General features: G+C 45.7%; 1 protein-coding gene across 3 annotated transcripts in view; it reads left to right on the top strand.

Moving 5' to 3' along the window:
- MARCH10 (membrane associated ring-CH-type finger 10) overlaps positions 1–17,674 on the top strand; it is a 102,823-nt gene that overhangs the window by 62,529 nt on the left and 22,620 nt on the right. For all 3 annotated transcript variants that reach the window (XR_003506838.1, XM_027518400.1, XM_027518399.1), the window contains exons 5-7: positions 1,894–2,046; positions 8,170–9,592; positions 16,610–16,776. Coding sequence is in view for 2 of the 3 variants with exons in the window: in XM_027518400.1 (XP_027374201.1) it covers positions 1,894–2,046; positions 8,170–9,592; positions 16,610–16,776 (1,743 nt within the window). In the remaining variant the exon portion in view is untranslated. The remainder of the gene's footprint in view (positions 1–1,893; positions 2,047–8,169; positions 9,593–16,609; positions 16,777–17,674) is intronic.

Here is a 17,674-nt window from a genome sequence, read left to right as displayed (position 1 = left end):
GAGCTTACAGTCTAGTTGGAGAGAAAAGACACAATTCTGAGGCAATCTTGGAATATTTAAATACTAAATGCCCTAAGGACCCTGAAAGTTCTGGCCAACACAGGAAACAGGCCTCCAGGGACCTGCTGGCTGGAGCAAGCTAGTGCAGGCTGGAGGAAAAAGGCCCTCTGGGAGACAGGGGGCGTAGGGGTGTGGATGGAGTGGGGGAGCAGGAGGGCTGCTGCCTGGGGTGTGAAGGAAATCTGAATATTCGGCTGGAAATCAAAGTAAAATCCTCATAAAAAGGACCTTTGAGCCAGGTCCTGAATATCCACTGGACTTGGCCTGTGCCCCAAGCCTGCCCCTTCCCTGGTCCTCCTCCTGTTTCCTCTTCAGTAAAGAATGATCCTGCTGCTTCCCTGCCCAGCCGCACCCATCTGTCAGGTGCTAGGCAGGGGGCAGTTGATGACTTCTGAGAGCTGCAGAGGAATAAGGCCCCAAGTGATGGAGAGAAGCCTATGGGCCAGAGGAATGCAGCTCCTGGGGTAGGAGGGCAGGATCCCTTACTGTTAAGCCCTCCATCCCTCTCTCTCACCCTCCTCTCTCCCAACTTAGTGAGATCCTATCTAATCACCATCCTACACCCTCCAAAGAATGTATTCTCATTTTCTGGAGAATTCTCTTTCTGATCATGCCCACAGTCTCTCTGGGCTCCACCGACGTGCCCTCAGCTGGAACCCACGCCACCAGCAGCTCCCCCTTCTAGCAAGTTCCCTGACGAGGGCCTGTCAGGGAAAGTAAGCTGTAGCTAATCATTGTTTTAAACCAGGCTTCACGGGCAGCCAAGGAGAACTTCCATTCCTTTCCTCAATCTGATTTTAAAAGACCCACATAACCACAACTTACACCGTGGGACATAAATCCAGTTGTCTTCATGTGCCAAGGAAGGCTGTTCTCGCGCATACGACTCAGAGACCCTTCCCAGCTTTACCCTCCCTCCCCCTTGGCTGCTGGCTATTTGTGAAAGTTCTGAACTGTCCAAGAGGAGATGAGCCAGGCAAATTCTCCTGGAAGCATTTCATCTAGAAATTCACCATCTAACTGCCTGTGAACTTGAGAACTTGTAGAGATGCGTGGAAAACAACAAAACTCTTTTCCCAAGCTCATATGCACTGAGACTTAATACATGTGAAGAGGAAACTTGAGATTATTCATACCAATTAGCAACCTAATTCAAAATGTGACTTAAAAAAAAAAAACATATTACCGGGAACTCAGTTAGAATTGGCACTTCAGTTACTGTCTTCCTGGGAATGTATCAACACCCCCCCCCACCCCCCCGCCACCCAGTGGTGGATAACACACAGGCAAAAAAAAAAAAAAGGTCCCCAGATGCTTGGACTCTTTCTGGAAGGCCATATTAGTTGCTAATAAGCAACCTGAGGATATGAATATCTAGGTGCAGAACAGACTGTGATTCAAGTTTGGATGAGGACATGGGGAGCTGGGCTTTGTGTGTCCCAAAGATAAAGGCTCTCGATGGTTTCACCAGCAGGCCCATCCCAATATCTATGAACTGGAAGCTAGAAACTTCTTAGCAAAAGGAAGGACCCCCTTCAGAATCCACATGGCAGGTGTCAGGGGGTGTTCATGAATGGTGATCACAGTCTTGTGAAGTAGGTATTATTATTCCCATGTCACAGGTGGGGAAAACTGAGGCTTCCGGAAGTGATCTGTCCAAGCCCATGTGGTTACAAGATCATAGAGCCAGGTTTCAAATCCAGCTTCTCCCTCACCTCCTGTTTTTTTTTTTTTATTCCCCTAACCGCCTTCCCCACCACAGGCCCTCTGAGCAGTCTTTCTACAAAGATGTTTTCCTATACAAAATTATTGAAAAGATTTTGCACTTTTCAGCAGCCCAGGCACCACAGATTTTATCAAGGAAGAGGAGGCCAAACCTGGGGAGACTGACAGTCAGCCCAGAGACGCAGAGCCCACGATTGTCTGGGGACAGAAGCAGACAGAAACTGCAGCGGCCTGGGAAGGTACCTGCCCTCAGGGGAATAGGTGAGGATGCTCATACATCTCTGACCTCAGAGACTGATTTACACTATTACATGGTGAATTCCGTGTGCTTTTTGTGTGAAGAGAGTGTACTTTATAATGAAATACTTAAAAGGTTTTAAAAACAAACTATTGGATCCAGTTTCCTTCTCTGAGGGAGGCTGGCAGGCAAAGGCAGGGCGGGGAGAGTTTTCATTTTCTCTGCCATTACTCCATAAGCAAGACCATGTAAGGTTTTGAGTGGATGCCCACCGTTAGGCTTCTGGAGAGGGTATTTTGGTGGTGGGTGGTAGGTATGGGGGTGGGTGGGGGAGGGGGTGGGTAGAGAAGCAGTTTCCAGCTCTGAGGATGTCTCACCCCGCCGCAATTCCCCACCTACCTCCCAGGAGGGCAGGATAGAGGTCTGTGGATGGCAGACAACTCACCTCCCCCAGAGATTTTCTCCCTTCTGATCCAAGGTGTCAAGATCTTAGCGTGTAAGAAATAACATAGAGGCAGATATAGGCTTTATTTCAAAACACTGGTTTGGCCGACACCTCCTCTTTTGGTCCTGAGCATTCATCCCAAGGCCCGAGCCACGCTGCTCGGCTAACCACGCTGTCCTCTCCTGCGGTGGCAAAGGAAAGGAGGAGTAGGTCCTAAGGAGCCCCCTTGGGGGTCAAGGAAAGGGACGCTTGACAGCTCACCTTGCCAGCCAAGCACCTGTTTCGTCCCCTTGGAGGAGCCACTGAGCATCACCTTTCCGCACCACCCACTGAACGCAGGAGCCTTTACTTAAAAGTATGATATGTACTGTGGTGGACACAAGTAAATATAGAACATGTACTCGGATGGCTTGAAGTTAGGGGAGATTGGAGCACATGTGACTCTGTAACAGCTCAATGTCCAGAGGCCCCCAGTGATCTAATGCCTCCTGGCAGGAAGGGCAGAGCTCACTGCTAATCCCAGCCCTCCATCCTCCCAGTGGTGCAGCCTGGGGTGGTCAAGAAGCCAGTCTGGGTTACAGTGCCCATGTTTTAAAATAAGGATAATGAAATCTACCTTGCTAGAATAACGAAAGGAAGTGCTATTCTCAGCAGCACTTGAATATTGCGGGAACTCAACTACCACTAGTTTCTCCTGCCATCTCCCCGACAGTCCTCAGTGAACTCTAGACTGCTGTTTGGAAGGTGAGGTTCCCCGTGTATCAAACATTCCTTGACCCACGAGTCTCATCTAATCCTCCACGTGTGCCCAGAAGATACTTTCCATTATCCTGAGATTCACTGAGAATTTGTCCTGATCTTCTATTATACCCCTGACTCCTTATCTTGCCTCTGGTCCTTTTTTTTTTTTTTTCACATTCCAAAGCAGTTTGCAAAAAAATAAATGAATAAATATAATAAAGTAGTTTGCATAAGTTGGAGTAGGAGCCAGATGTTTGAATTGTGTCAGCAAGAGATCCAAAGCAAATGTGACAGAGAGCTAATATATTGAAAGCGCTTACAAATCAATAAGGAAAACATGAATACCTAATAGGAAAACCGGGGAAGAGGCACTGCAGACAGTTTCACAGAAGAAATAATACAGGTGGTTAATAAAGTCTGGGGAGGGGGGTAAAAAGTTCAAGCTCACTCAGTAGTAAATGTAAATTTACAAGAGAGAAATTTGGCCTACCAAATGGGCTAAGGTCTTTTTTTAGAATAATGCTCAACGACTTCTCTGGTGGTTCAATGGTGAAAAATTCACCTGCCAATGCGGAAGACATGGGTTTGATCCCTGATCCAGGAGGATCCCACAGGCTGCAGAGCAACTGAGCCAGTGTGCCACAGTTACTGAAGCCTGTGCACCCTGGAGCACGTGCTCTGCAACAAACGCCCACGCACCGCCCACTAGAGAGTTGCCCCTGCTCACCCCAGCTAGACAAAAGCCCACACAGCAGGGAATACCCAGCACAAGTATAAAAATAAATAAATAGAGTAAACAAAATTATATAAAAAATACTGCTCAATACTGATAGTGAAACTACTAAGATTTTCCAGGTACAGATACTCAGGTGCTATGCCAAGCCCGCAGCTACACTCCCAGGAACCACCACAGTTAGGAGAGATGCTTTCGTATCCTAGCTGGAGGGTCACTTGGGCCAAACTGGAATTTGGCAACCTGTGTCCTTGTCTTTAGAGAGCTTGCAATTCCACTCCTGTGAATCTATTCTAAGAAAATAAGATCTGCAGTCTAGGAGGTATGAGCGAGGATGTCTATCATGGTGTGATTTGTGGCAGCAAAAATCTGGAAACAATCTACATACCCAACAACAGGGGGAAGGGTTTGTATAATGTACCCTTAGAGTAGAATCATTATCATGTTCTTAAAGAACAATTAATGGCAGGAGATAATGCTCACAATAAAAATGTTTAGGGAAAGAAAGCAGGACATAAAAGTGTATATGCCCAAATACCCAATTTTGTTTTTAAAAATAGTATTTCTAGATAAGCAAGCCCTGGGTTGTAAATTCAAATGTCTTCAGGGAACAGGCGGGAAGGGCAGAGGTGCCTAACACCGGCTAGGATGCTTGCAGTCCACCAGACACACTCCGCCTGAAGGCAAGTAACTCAGTGTTCAAACAGGCAACTGCAGAATAAAAGTAGCCCGGGGTCTTGAGTTTGCAACCCACCTCTGAATTCCAGAACAGCAGCGATGTTCCTCTGAGTTTCAGATACTTGGTGATTTTCACTTCTTCTTCATCCTCTTGTGTGTCTCCCAAGTTTTCTACAATAAATACCAACTACTTTTATTAACCAGAGGAAAACAGTTAAAAGTTTATGGCTGTCAAAACAGATGAAAACTGTTGGTCAAGCACATGTAGAAGTCTAGAACAAAGCCACAGCCTTCGGGCAGAGAGGTGCTTTTTCTGGTTTCATCTCGTTGCACCTACAACGTACAGTCGCACCTAGTTGGGCTCCTGGAAACAGCAGGCGTTCCGCTCACAGCTGGAGCCCATGCAGGGCCTCAGAGAGGCCTCAGCAGCATCTGCAAGGCCTGAGCTGTGAAGACTACATCCCTGGACATAGGCAGTCTAGGGGTCATCCCAGGCCTGGAGCTATGAAATCTGCTCCCTATTTGATAGACACAAGAAAAAGGGTTAAACTAGCATAAATAAACATAGAATAGCACAGTCTGCCACCTTTAGGGGAAACACACAGGGACTGAATTTTTAAAGAGGAAGGCTGCTGGGATGGTGAGGAAGGGTGGAGACGCACTCCCTGGCGTTTCTGGAATCTGCACGCTCTGCAGGGCAGCACTTAGCCTGCAGCTCCCTCCTGCCCCAGAGGCCAGTGTCAGTGGCTTCCGTGAAATAAGATGTGGCTCCTGCTGTTTCCAGTTTCTGGGTTTCAGAAGCCACTCAAGCAGATTCTTGTTATCTAGCTAGCTAGCTGATAGCCTATTGGGGGTGGGGGGTGGGGGCATCTCCCGGAGCCTGAACTAAACAGACTCAGGGCAGAGGAGCTGCTCTGTGTGTTCACAACCAGAAGATTCAGGTCTCAGCACTTGCTAGCTAATCTCTGAGGCCCTTGTGCTCAGTCACTTCAGTTCGTGTCCGCCTCTTTGCTACCCCATGGACTGTAGCCCGCCAGGCTCCTTTGTCCATGGGATTATCCAGGCAAGAATACTGGAGTGGGTTGCCATTTCCTTCTCCAGTCACATTCAAAATGAAAAGTAACCAACTGAAGACTATACTTCTGAATCCACCGTACTACCTTTTTCTCAAAAAAAAAAAAAAAAAAAAAAAAATATATATATATATATACACACACACACACACACACAAAAAAAACATATATATGGACTTGGCTGGTGGGACAGTGGATAAAAATCCACTTGCCAGCACAGGGGACACAGGTTTGATTCCTGGTCCAGAAAGATTCCATACGGCACTGAGCAACTAAGCCCATGTGCCACAACTACTGAGCCCACAAGCCCTAGAGCCTGTGCTCTGGAACAAGAGAAGCCACCACAATGAGAAGTCCACGTTCCGCAATTAGAGAGTAGCCCCTGCTTGCCACATCCAGAGAAGGCCCACATGCAGCAGTGAAGACCCAGTGCAGCCAAAAATAAATAAAAATAGCAGTGTGTACATGTAATATATATATATGTATGTATATGTATATATTTATACATACACACATATGGTGGCATAGTGGTAAAGAATCTGCCTGCTGATGCAGGAGACACAAGAGATGTGAGTTCGATCCCTGGGTTGGGAAGATCCCCTGGAGGAGGAAATGGCAACCCATTCCAGTATTCTTGCCTAGGAAATCCCATGGACAGAGGAGCCTGGTGGGCTATAGTCCAGGGGTCATGAAGAGTCAGACTCGACTGAACACAAGCACAACAACAGATACATATATCAGGAGAACTCAGATCACTACGCAGAAGCATTTGTTCTTTAAAAAGCCATCAGCCCAGCCTGGGTGGAAACACAGCTCCACTCCTTTATATCCACAGCCACATACCAGAGCATCCTAGAATCACTGCTTCGTCTCTTACTGGGGTTTATAAAACCCAGGGGGAGCCTGATAGGAAAGCTTAACTGATTTCCAGAAGAGCCAATGAGTAAAGATTCTCACTGTGTCCCCGAGTGTCCCATGCGGTTCACAGTGAAAAGAGGCTTACAGAGGGACCAGGACTGGTGCTCCCTGGGAGCTCCATTAAAGCAAGACTGTATGGACTTGGCCTTTAGCTAAGCTGCACACTCAGAGGATTTGCATTTTGCCTGCCTGAGCTGTTACCGCACAGGCCTTCCTAAAGCTGTGGAGTCCTGGCCACCCTACAGGGTGAATTGCTTTAGAAGGATAAGGAAATAGCGCCTCACCAGACCCTGCAAGACAGCAGGGAGGGGAACGGGGGAGGGGAGGGTGGGGTGGGAGGAGGGCTGATGGCAGGAGGGAACACAGGTGAGTGGAATCGGAGAAGTAGGTCCAGTGTTCTATCCACACTACGAGGGTAAAAATGCTCAGCAGTTCACACGTGATGAATGAAGTAGATTCTTATTTTCACAAGGAAATTGTTTCTTCAGGAGCAACACAGGGTAGTGGTTATGGAGACAAACTGCAGCATCAGGCAGACCTGAATTCAAATGTTCACTCCATCATTTACTGGAAATAGGATCTTGGCAAGTTATGGGACTTCCTAATGTATATAGCACAGTTAGCATGCTGCCCTCAATAAATTGTGCTTATTCACTAATTTTACAAGGTAAATTTTAACCATTTACCTTGTAAATGAAACCATTTCACCCTCAGAGGATTCCACCCATTTGGGCACTCACCCGACTCTTTCTACACCTCCCTATACTTCAGATTCAGGAGACAATGGAGAGGAATTCTATCATAGCCAGAGGTCACAAACTGATTAGGGGCTAGTGACAAAGGGGAGATCATGATTTCATGAGAGAGTTATGATTTTTATCTGCAGGGAATAGTAAACGTAACCACAATCATCAATTTAATGGGACACCAGTTTCTAGAGCCTTCCTCCAATCTGCCACAGTGGACCATGCATTTCTTAAGGTTCTGTGAAGCTGCGTGTGAAGCAGGAGTATGAATGTATGTTGAATGAATTGGGATGGGTCAGCGCTGGTAGTTTCTGTAATAATCATTCCTGGACCGCTGGTTTTCCTTCTCAACAAATACAGGTATGAATATGAAAGTCATATTCATATTGAATGAGAGGTTTTACTCATCATCAGCCCTGACTGATATGGGGGCTGGACAGTCTTCCAAGAGCTTCTGCAGAAAAGATCTGTATCCTCAGGGTCACTCTGCTGCCCCAGGACCAACCTGAGCTCCACAAGTATGCAAAACAGAATTTGTAGGTGGTAAAGTGAGGCCATGGACAGAGGAGCCTGGTGGGCTACAGTCCATGGGATCGCGAAGAGTCAGACGCGACTGAGTGACTCACACTTTACTTTTAAACTGAGGCGGACTCTGCTGGACACTTTCAGTACCTCCAGCCACTTTAACCACGTCCGTTTTCCTCTCCAGGGCTTGTTGGTTGCCTTATAGGACCCTCCCACTTGGTATTAAGAGGTCTTGCATCCACGAGCACCTACAGTAAAATGATTAAGCTTGTCTTTTCTCAATGCAGATCCAATAGTTCAACAAGAACATCCAGCATGGGCAAGTGATACCAAGCTGAAGAGGCCGACTCAAGAGAGAAGAAACTTGGTCCCATCCTCACAAGTAATAATGGTGATGGAAAACTCCCGCACTGAACGAGCCAGAAAAGGAGACACAGGCACGCGCTCCCAGAGCACGCCACACTCAGCCCTGCCCCAGGCCTTCCAAGGAACACACAGTCCCCAAGAGTTGGATGAGTCCTTGGGGCCACCACTTGTAGCCAGCACCCTGGGAGGGCCGAGAAGGACCACGTTTCGGTTCAGAGACGAAGACTTCTATTCCATTTTATCCTCAAACCCTGGAGGTGAACATGATGACACAGAAGAGGAAACCCACATGGAGGAAGAACTTTTGATGGCTGGCATGCACCCGCCCCGTTCTCCTTCCAGTCATAAGAGAAGTAGATTCCTTGGGACACTGGCCACTCAGGCCAAAAATAAAAACTCTGAAGAAAATCCTGCACACTGCAGAGTGAATTCTATAAGGAGAAGTGAGGCCAGCCATGGCTCCTTAAGAATTAGCAATGCGATGGAGCCAGTGACAGAGCAATCTTCTGTCGGGCAAAGGATGTCCCAAGACCCTGGGCTCTCTGATGGGGGATCTATTAAAGGAAAAGACAGCAGTGACTGTGAAAGTGAGAAAAAGGCCTCTCATTCATGGGACACCCAATCCGAACCCAGCCTGGAGGATGACATCAATGCTGAAAATGAATCCCGTGATGGTATCTCTATGGAAGAGAGGCCTGGAACCCATGCTTATGAAAGAGACTGTCAGGCCTATTTAAGTGAGTCTAGTAACCCTCTTGATTCTTTCCTTGCTGGTAGACCAATGGCTCCAAGATCATCAGTGAATTTGTCCCATAACATGCCTGGATCAGTCACACATTTCACTCTGAGAGATGATACTCTGGCAGACCTGCCCCCATCATCTACCTTAGTTCCCAGTTCAGACTCGGAGGGAAGTTCCAGGTTTAGCGGTCATCAACCACTGTCCCCCATTAGAAACAGGAATCTACTTGCTGGTGCTGAAAACTGCAGTTACCTTCCAGTAGACAGTGCACATGACCTTGATGTCAGGGGAGCAGAAGATGTTACTTCAACAAGCCCGGCTCAGGACGCTCCCTTATATACAGACAATCTCTTGCCGAATCCTCAGGGCAACCTGTCCTTGATGGAGTCTTCCAGCTCCTCCCCATCAGGAATGAATGTACAAGGCCACTTGCACGTGGTGCGGTCTCTGCAAGAAAACAGACCTTTTACATTCTTTGCTGGGTCTGAGTTCCCAAACCAAAATGAGAATGGAAGCGGAATGGAGTTCTCTGGCTTTACCAAAGCAAAGGGAGCCCCTAAAATGAAGACGGATCCTGAGAAACTCAAGAAAATACAAGAAAGGTGAGGGGTTTTCATAAATGTATGAATATGCAACTATATTTTTAAAATTCCATTTCTCTAATGCCAAAAAGCAGTGCTTTCCTAAAAAGGTTGAGTTCAGTTTAGTCGCTCAGTTGTGTCCGACTCTTTGCGACTCCATGAATCGCAGCACGCCAGGCCTCCCTGTCCATCACCAACTCCCGGAGTTCACTCAGACTCACGTCCATCGAGTCAGTGATGCCATCCAGCCATCTCATCCTCTGTCGTCCCCTTCTCCCCCTACCCCCAATCCCACCCAGCATCAGAGTCTTTTCCAATGAGTCAACTCTTCGCATGAGGTGGCCAAAGTACTGGAGTTTCAGCTTTAGCATCATTCCTTCCAAAGAAATCCCAGGGCTGGTCTCCTTCAAAATGGACTGGTTGGATCTCCTTGCAGTCCAAGGGACTCTCAAGAGTCTTCTCCAACACCACAGTTCAAAAGCATCAATTCTTCGGCACTCAGCCTTCTAAACAGTCCAACTCTCACATCCATACATGACCACTGGAAAAACCATGGCCTTGACTAGACGGACCTTTGTTGGCAAAGTAATGTCTCTACTTTTCAACATGCTATCTAGGTTGGTCATAACTTTCCTTCCAGGGAGTAAGCGTCTTTTAATTTCATGGCTGCAGTCACCATCTGCAGTGATTTTGGAGCCCAGAAAAATAAAGTCAGCCACTGTTTCCACTGTTTCCACATCTATTTGCTGTGAAGTGATGGGACCAGATGCCATGATCTTCGTTTTCTGAATGTTGAGTTTTAAGCCAACTTTTTCACTCTCCTCTTTCACCTTCATCAAGAGGCTTTTGAGTTCCTCTTCACTTTCTGCCATAAGGGTGGTGTCATCTGCATATCTGAGGTTATTGATATTTCTCCCGGCAATCTTGATTCCAGCTTGTGCTTCCTCCAGCCCAGCGTTTCTCATGATGTACTCTGCATATAAGTTAAATAAGCAGGGTGACAATATACAGCCTTGACGTACTCCTTTTCCTATTTGGAACCAGTCTGTTGTTCCATGTCCAGTTCTAACTGTTGCTTCCTGACCTGCATATAGGTTTCTCAAGAGGCAGGTCAAGTGGTCTGGTATTCCCATCTCTTTCAGAATTTTCCACAGTCTATTGTGATCCACACAGTCAAAGGCTTTGGCATAGTCAATAAAGCAGAAATAGATGTTTTTCTGGAACTCTCTTGCTTTTTCAATGATCCAGCGGATGTTGGCAATTTGGTCTCTGGTTCCACTGCCTTTTCTAAAACCAGCTTGAACATCTCGAATTTCATGGTTCACGTATTGCTGAAGCCTGGCTTGGAGAATTTTGAGCATTACTTTACTAGCATGTGAGATGAGTGCAATTGTGCAGTAGTTTGAGCATTCTTTGGCATTGCCTTTCTTTGGGATTGGAATGAAAAGTGACCTTTTCCAGTCCTGTGGCCACTGCTGAGTTTTCCAAATTTGCTGGCATATTGAGTGCAGCACTTTCACAGCATCATCTTTCAGGATTTGAAATAGCTCAACTGGAATTCCATCACCTCCACTAGCTTTGTTCGTAGTGATACTTCCTAAGGCCCACTTCACTTCTCTAGGTGAGTGATCACATCGTTGTGATTATCTGGGTCATGAAGATCTTTTTTGTACAGTTCTTCTGTGTATTCTTGCCACCTCTTCTTAATATCTTCTGCTTCTGTTAGGTCCATACCGTTTCTGTCCTTTATTGAGCCCATCTTTGCATGAAATATTCCTTTGGTATCTCTGATTTTCTTGAAGAGATCTCTAGTCTTTCCCATTCTGTTGTTTTCCTCTATTTCTTTGCATTGATCGCTGAGGAAGGCTTTCTTGTCTCTTCTTGCTGTTCTTTGGAACCCTGCATTCAGATGCTTATATCTTTCCTTTTCTCCTTTGCTTTTCGCTTCTCTTCTTTTCACAGCTATTTGTAAGGCCTCCCCAGACAGCCATTTTGCTTTTTTGCATTTCTTTTCCATGGGGATGGTCTTGATCCCTGTCTCCTGTACAATGTCACGAACCTCAGTCCATAGTTCATCAGGCACTCTATCTATCAGATCTAGGCCCTTAAATCTATTTCTCACTTCCACTGTATAATCATAAGGGATTTGATTTAGGTCATACCTGAATGGTTTAGTGGTTTTCCCTACTTTCTTCAATTTCAGTCTGAATTTGGCAATAAGGAGTTCATGATCTGAGCCACAGTCAGCTCCCGGTGTTGTTTTTGTTGACTGTATAGAGCTTCTCCATCTTTCGCTACAAAGAATATAATCAATCTGATTTCAGTGTTCATGGGATTTTAAATCACAGGTAAGCCCTTCCTTGACATTTTAATGATGCTTCTTTCAAGAAAATTGTCTATTTTGTTGCTTTTAAAATATATATCTTTACAAAGAAACATTCTGTGTTCCAGCCCAATGTCTTCAGTATTCCCAAAGTGTTTTTTTCCCTTGCATGCTATAACTGTAAGAAAGGCAAGTTTGCCAGATAGCACGTCTTTCGGCTGCATTGCATATCTTGCAGTAACTTACTTTCCTGACCAGGAATTGAGCCCATGCCGCCTGCAGTGGAAGCACCAAGTCCTAACCACTGGACAGCCAGGGAATCCCAAGCGTTTTTGACTGTTATACATGGCTTTCCCTTACCCACCCGCTCACCCCCAGCAATTAGAGATTTTTACGAAAAGGTTGCTATCTCCCCAGAGAAGGAGCCACTCAGCACTTGAAGTTCACCAGCTCTCCCCCATGGGACTCTGGGCAAATCCAACCAACAGTTCTAGAATTTGAATCTTCCAAACTACAAGGCCAGTCTCAAACAGTTACCATAGTTACCTCAGTTCTCTGAAGGGCCACGCTGGGGTGACCACTGCTTCCATTTTCTGTGCTGTTTCTCATGCATGAGAAAGAGAGAAATCAGATCTTTTTTGAATTGCTCTTTTCTTTGATATCTCCTTTCTTGTGAGATGATTTGGGGATATTTCACAACTATGAAATGTGATACTTTTTAAAGCCATCATTAAGCATCATGTCAGGATTCGACCATTTCACTCCTCCTAGGGGTTACCATGCCTTGATGTTGGCTTACTGATCTGGAAAGTGGTTCTTTGAAGGCAAGCCCTCTTTCTCGTGTGTTAGTATGGCTCACTGGGCCATTAACTTATTAGTGTTCATTTGCAAGTGAGAAAATTCCATGGCAGTGAATTTGAGTGCAAAAAGGAGGAAAAGATAAGACTTAAGACTTAGAATGCACACATACTCCTAGAGCTCTTCTCCAACTGCGGGGATGAAGTTACCTTCCTTGTCAGTGGCACTTTTTTTTTGTTTTCATATCAAACTACCAAAAGACTGACCCAGGGTTAAGGGCCAAAAGGTCTCAGCACCAATCCATCCTCACCTACCCCCAAACACATTTTTAAACCCACTTGTCAGGGGTCTGGATTTCCATCATCCCAAAGCAACGCCTTTGGGTGAAAAATGACTTCTGTTAAAAATGCATCTACGTCTAGGGGTAGTAATGCATTAAACAGCTGTTATTTGTGCACTGTGTTTATCAGACACTCTCTTTTTCTGTATATAATAAACCTTATGCTGTTCTAATTATTTGAAAAGCATTCATTTTGGAAAATATTAAAAATACAGACTTAAAAGAATAACCAATAACCCTATAATCCAGAGAAAAGCATTGTGAAAAACTTTGTTTCCAGTCTTTGGTCTTTGCATATAAATGCAATTTTTAGTAAACATGGTCATATTTTATAATATGCCTTATTTTAAGATTTCAAGCCCGTTTCTCAATGCCTCTTACACTCTTTAAACTTTTCCCTTGACTAGTTAGATACATACAAATAAGTATATAACATTTGCACACATCTAGAGAATTAGAGAAGGCGATGGCACCCCACTCCAGTACTCTTGCCTGGAAAATCCCATGGACGGAGGAGTCTGGTGGGCTGCAGTCCATGGGATCTCGAAGAGTTGGATACGACTGAGCGACTTCCCTTTCACTTTTCACTTTCATGCATTGGAGAAGGAAATGGCAACCCACTCCAGTGTTCTTGCCTGGAGAATCCCAGAGACGGGGGAACCTGATGGGCTGCCGTCTGTGGGGTCACACAGAGTCGGACATGACTGAAGTGACTTAGCAGCAGCAGCAGCAGAGAATTAGAACAAAACCTAGGCATCTGTATGACCACCTTCCAGCAGACAGAAACTCACTGGAGCTTGTGAGCCCCTCACCCACCCTACTTCCTCATGTCCTCCCTTCATCTTCTCCCTCCTAACACCCCGTGTGTGTGTGTGTGTGTGTGTGTGTGTGTGTGTGTGTGTGTGTGAAGTGCTCAGTCATGTCTGACTGTTTGCCCCTGGAAAGCATTCTTACATTGAATTTATAATTCCTTTGCTTTTTATCTTGTTGCTGTTGGAAGTTTTTTGCCTTATGGCTTCACCATATGAGTATATGCACTCCTAAACAACACACTGTGTATATTTTTGAACCTGTAGAAATGTTTCTATTATTTTTGAATTCCATAGAAATGGAATAGCTGTTCTGTGACTTGCTTTTCCCACTTATATCATTAGGCAGATGCATCCTGGTTGATATTTTCGGGTTTAATGCATTTGCATTCACCACTACAGACTACTTCGTCCTAGGAATTACTACAAGTCAATGGACGTTTGCGTCCCCTACCGTTTTCTGTGCACGATGATGCACGATCAGTCTTGTGAACGTCGCCTGGCGTACATGTGAAGGGTCCTCCGGGATATATATGTAAAAGTGGACTTGCTGGGCTGGTGGGTAGCACAGCTTCCACTGTGCAAGTTAACATACTGTCTCAACGACGTGTACAATGATATGCACGATGTGTACTGCCTCGATGAGTTACACTTAGCACAGTGCGTGCTAAGTCACTTCAGTTGCGTCTGACTCTTTGCATCTCCATGGACTGAAGCCTTCCAGGCTCCTCTGTCCATGGGATTCTCCAGACAATAATACTGGAGTGGCCTGCCATTTCTTCCTCCAGGGGATCTTCCCCACCAGGGACTGAGCCTGTGCCCCCTGCGAGATGAGTCAAGTACTGGACCACCAGGGAAGTCCCTCTTGACTCTTTTAAATGTTAAATAGCCATTTGTCTTTCTTCTTTTACAAAATGCTTACCTATGTCTTCTGCCTATTTTTCTTTTAGAATATTTTTCTTTTATGTTAAGAATCCTTCATATATATATATATATATATATATATATATATATATATATATAAAAGAACCCATTATATATTCTGGCAACTAATCTGATCCTTTGACAGTTATATCTTGGACATATCTTTTCTCAATTTGTATTGAGAGTTGGTATCTCCTCTTTCTTGATGTTTTCTTAAGGAAAGTAAATTCTTAATTTTAATGTAGTCAATTGTATCCATCTTCTGTTTGGACTGTGATTTGTATCTTGCTGTCTTAATTAAGAAATCCTTTGTAACCTGGGGTCATTGCGACATTCTACCTACTCTTTTCCAAAATCTCTACAGTTTTGCTTTGCACACTTAGGACTTAATGTGAAATGAATTTTGGACTCAAGTGTGACATTAAATGTGTGGTGTGAGGTATGCATTTTGAACACCCAGGATCTTCCCCCTGCAGAGCCGCATCTGCCATATAACATAAGTGTGTAAGCTTGTCTCAGGGATCTCTGTTCTGTCCTTTTGGCCTTTTTGTTTTTCCCTAAAGAACATCATCTCAGTGACTGCGGCTTTATAAATTTATCAGAGCAAAGCCTCCCTCTCCATTTTGTTCCATAAGAATCTTTCACTATACAAACATTTAAGCATCAGCTTGTTGGGATTTTCATTGGAATTGCATTGAATCTATAGATTATCTGGGGGAGTCTTTTTTTGATAAACATGGCATATTTCTTCTTTTGTTGGTGACTATCACAAGACAGTGCAATTCTGTTCTTTTTCATTGAATTTCCCTTTCTTGGGGAGAAAATTCTCTTAAGAAACTGAGCATACTCTCCTATATCCAGAGCAATGGCTATTTCTTCCTCTCTGTTGATTTTAGTCTCCAGCCAATTTTCCTTTCCTTGACCGGACAGTCCCCAGGCCCATGAAGATTCTAAAGCACAAAAAAATAGCCTTAGGCCTCTCAAAACCCTCCCTACAGAAATATCTACCAGCTATTCCTGACTTACTGTTTATGAGATACAAATATGTTTGCTTACACTTTCACTAATTCCATCTTCATCACATACTAGCATCTTATATTCTGGAATGTCGGCATAATTCACTGGCAAGGGTAATGGTGAGCTCAGGTCCAAGTTCACTGGTTCATCATTCATCCCAACCAGCATCTACTGAGTAGCACCTGCCAACGCTCGACAGGCTCCAGATGCACCTTATCACCATCACCTGCACCCAGGCTGCCCTTACCACCCTTGTAAGTAGGTAGCAGTTGTCAGATTATCCTCATGGCTTTACACTTGAGGAAACAGAGACCCGGGAAGCTTAAGCAGCATGTCATCAAACTCAAGGAAGCCTCAAACCCAGGCCTGCTGACCACAAATCCCCCCACGCTCACCTCCCCCCAACACTCACTAACACACCACACCAGCTAAACCCCACAGTGGCCGAGGTGTGGAGAGGGGCTCCTAGCCTCTGGCTCAGCTTCCCTCTGGAGTCCTTTCCCAATCTCTAGCTGTGCGATAGGAGCGCTGGGTTCTCCTGGTGAGCTCGCACCCATTGGTAACTGCAAAGAAGCCTGACAAGAATCCATGCACTTATTATCAGTGACCATGCAGCAGGGTCGGAGGGAGCAGTGGGTGAGCCCCAGGAAGGCGCAGCGGTGGAGATCGGGTTCCCTCAACCTTCCTCCTTCCAGGCTCCCTCCACCTCCCCCACCCCCCTCCCCCGGCCCCAAGGACGCTCTGGGAGCTAGTATTTGTGGAAACTAGTATTTGTGGAAACTGCCGACGTGCAGACTCCTGGTGACGAGCGCTTGTTTTCCTTTTAGTCTCCTGGAGGAGGATTCCGAGGAGGAGGGAGACTTGTGTCGCATCTGTCAGATAGCCGGGGGTTCCCCCACCAACCCTCTCCTGGAGCCATGCGGCTGTGTGGGAAGCCTGCAGTTTGTTCATCAGGAGTGCCTGAAAAAATGGCTGAAAGTGAAAATAACATCAGGTAGGTGGGGAAGGCGGAAGGACATACGTGCCGCGATATGTAATTAACACGAGACGCCGCCGTGTGGGACCCGCGAGCCCCGACAACAGAGAACAGCGGGGCACTGGCCCAGGGCTCCTGCTGGGAGGCCCATGACAGACAGGATCAGGACTAAACGCTGCTTTCAAATTATGGGAGGTAAATGAGTTGGTTTTGGTTTTGTTTTGTTTTTTTTTTTTCAAGGCTCAGGGATGAATCCTGGAATGTGCTATTAAATTCTACTCCTGCTTGAGGCCTGAGCAGAGATGCTAAGATTACCTCTTGGGAAAGAGGGAACCACAAACAGGCCCATGCTTGGACTTCAGCAAGCACCCAGCAGTCAGGACAGCTGGTAGACCCCCAGCAAGACCTGCTTCCTTTGACTTGTGAGAGAAGGTGTGGAGAGGCTTGACACCCAGAAACTGAGCCAAGCTGCCTTTCTGGAACAGGGGAAGGAAAAGCCTACCAATGTAATTTTTCTAGCCCTACATTAGATAAAGAGATTCCCATTGTGCTCATTTTGGCAGCTCTGTCTCTAACAGAGCTTGTAACTGGGTGTGAAGTCCCCATTCTCAACGCCCTGGGGAGGTTATAACCTAAATATAGCCACGTCAGTAGGTCGGCTGTAGTTTTCTTGGCAGGGAACAAGAAGTTTCTTTAAAATATTTATGAACAAGAGCAACTTGAATAACAAAAAAAAGGGGGGACGCCAATGCAAAGAAGAGTTTACTTTGAAAAGACCTGCTATGTCTTTCAGAGTCCCCATCTCTGCAAACTTTTTACCCTAGAGCCAGAGGCTGTTTCTCTCCTCCATGCTGTCCTCCTTGGTTGTCATTGTGCTAGGCGACCCAGGAGACCTTGACCTTGACCCTGTCCCCAT

The sequence above is a fragment of the Bos indicus x Bos taurus genome, chromosome 19, assembly GCF_003369695.1.
Source record: "Bos indicus x Bos taurus breed Angus x Brahman F1 hybrid chromosome 19, Bos_hybrid_MaternalHap_v2.0, whole genome shotgun sequence".
Classification (NCBI taxonomy): Eukaryota; Metazoa; Chordata; class Mammalia; order Artiodactyla; family Bovidae; genus Bos; species Bos indicus x Bos taurus.
Note: the sequence above shows the minus strand (reverse complement) of the source record. Positions and strands in the feature narration are given on the sequence as shown.